The following is a 1,802-nucleotide window of genomic DNA, read 5'->3' as shown; positions in this document are numbered from 1 at the left end:
GGGGGGGGCTCTTAGTTAGGTCAGTAAGCCACTTACCAACCACCTAGAATACCTTAGAAATAATTGCAATAAATGAGAAGGACATTTTAGCCACTGATATAATGATAATAAAATAGCATAATAAGTACACCCTTAAAAAAATTAATTTTTAAGACTAAGACATGGGAATGTCTAAAAAAAAAAATATTCTAAATAGATAAAACTAGGGATGTGCACGAGAACTTAAGTGTTTGGAAGTGACAGCAATGATAAATGATGAAAATGATAATCGTGTGACTCAAAAAATAGTCTATATCAAAATATGCCAAATTATCGAGGTTATGTCCAGGTATCATACAATCAATTGATAAAGTAATTATTGAGACCAGCCAAAAAACTTATTTAAAACGTCATTTAAAAGAGATTGATGTTTGTTAAGATGGGGATCCATTATGAGCTTGTTTGGAAGTTTCGTAGTTTATGACACACACCAATACGAAAGGCCAGTCCTACAGTTGCAGGAGCCTGTGGTCTGGCTGTCTGATTTGTGAAGCCGCAGTCTCCTAGTGTCTTACTGTCTTCTAGAGGCTGCTCATCCTGAAACACATAATATCATAACTAATACAGAAAAACCTGTAATTTCAGTCACTCATACTTGAAGGTTAATATTAGGGTTAATAATAATATTATCGCATGCGATTTATCATGCAGCCTTAGTTAATATATATCATATCAATGAATCCAAACCTTGTATAGTCTCTGTTCCTCGGGGGACCTCTTCAGGATGCCCTCCACAATGCGTTTCAACTCATAGACGGTTGTGGATTCTTTGGCGTCAGTGAAGATTGTGGTTTTGTGATGCCTGATCATTAAGAATACATCCTAGACAATGGTGTGGGGATTAGTTAGTCAGTTTCCAACAACATCATGCAGTGATTTGAGTAGTTGGACTATGCATTTATGGCATGCATCTTTAAAAACTAATAATAATTTTTTTCTGCACCTACTGTAAACATTTTTAAAAGTGCAATGACCTGTATGTGGGGCCAGGCCTGTATATAGAATTTTTTTTGATCCTGTGTGTCTGATTCCCCAACTGTGTCCACCATGAGTTCAAATCCACCTTTTTCTGATCCCTCTCCCTTTTTCCAAAAAGTGGAAATAAAGTTCCTTAAAAGCTATTTAAAAGACCTATAACTGCAATTTGATGTGGTGTTCTTGATCATAGATCAGATAGGCTGGAACAATGGCCGGGACACATGCAGCTCATATTGTTACCACATTCAGTTTGTTACGTGGCTCCTTTCCTGGACCTTTGAGGGACACCTTTACTGATCAGCAGATTCAATATGGTTAGGGGCAGGTGTAGGGTTGGGCTTTAGGGAAAGGGACAAGTAAGGTCCCAATAAGGCAGTATCGATTGCACAAGTATAAGCAGCATCTAAAACAGTGTTAATTTCGTTGAATAATTTTCATCATCATTTTCGTCAATGACGACAACGAGACAATAACGAACTAAAACTCTTTTTGAATGACAAAAACTATGACGTAAATCTAATGACATTTTCGTCAACGAATAAAAATGAGACGAAAATGTTAGGGAGGGACGATTTGGGAAGAGATTCATTCAGAACGAATCTGCTGCGTGATTCTGAGGTTAGATGCGTACATATGAACCGACGGGACATAAGCTAACATACACTTGCTGCACGTCGCATAAAACGTTCAAAAATGTCAATATGTAGGAGTAAGAGAAGAGCAGACATATGGATAAATCTGACAACGCAAGAGAGAACTCAATTCGGTCCGGTTTTCTGAGCGCA

At 37.6% G+C, this 1,802-nt stretch overlaps 1 protein-coding gene across 1 annotated transcript in view; it reads right to left on the bottom strand.

The window, feature by feature from the left end:
* The window catches only part of LOC107708290 (elongin B), a 7,236-nt gene that overhangs the window by 2,127 nt on the left and 3,307 nt on the right, over nt 1-1,802 (bottom strand). The window contains exons 2-3 of the mRNA XM_016512477.1: nt 727-861; nt 471-576 (exon numbers count right to left, since the gene is read on the bottom strand). Coding sequence (XP_016367963.1) covers nt 471-576; nt 727-861 — 241 coding nt within the window. The remainder of the gene's footprint in view (nt 1-470; nt 577-726; nt 862-1,802) is intronic.

The sequence above is a fragment of the Sinocyclocheilus rhinocerous genome, unplaced genomic scaffold (assembly GCF_001515625.1).
Source record: "Sinocyclocheilus rhinocerous isolate Xijiao unplaced genomic scaffold, SAMN03320098_v1.1 scaffold716, whole genome shotgun sequence".
Taxonomy (NCBI): domain Eukaryota; kingdom Metazoa; phylum Chordata; class Actinopteri; order Cypriniformes; family Cyprinidae; genus Sinocyclocheilus; species Sinocyclocheilus rhinocerous.
The sequence above is the reverse complement of the archived record's forward strand: the minus strand, read 5'-3'. Positions and strand labels throughout refer to the sequence as shown.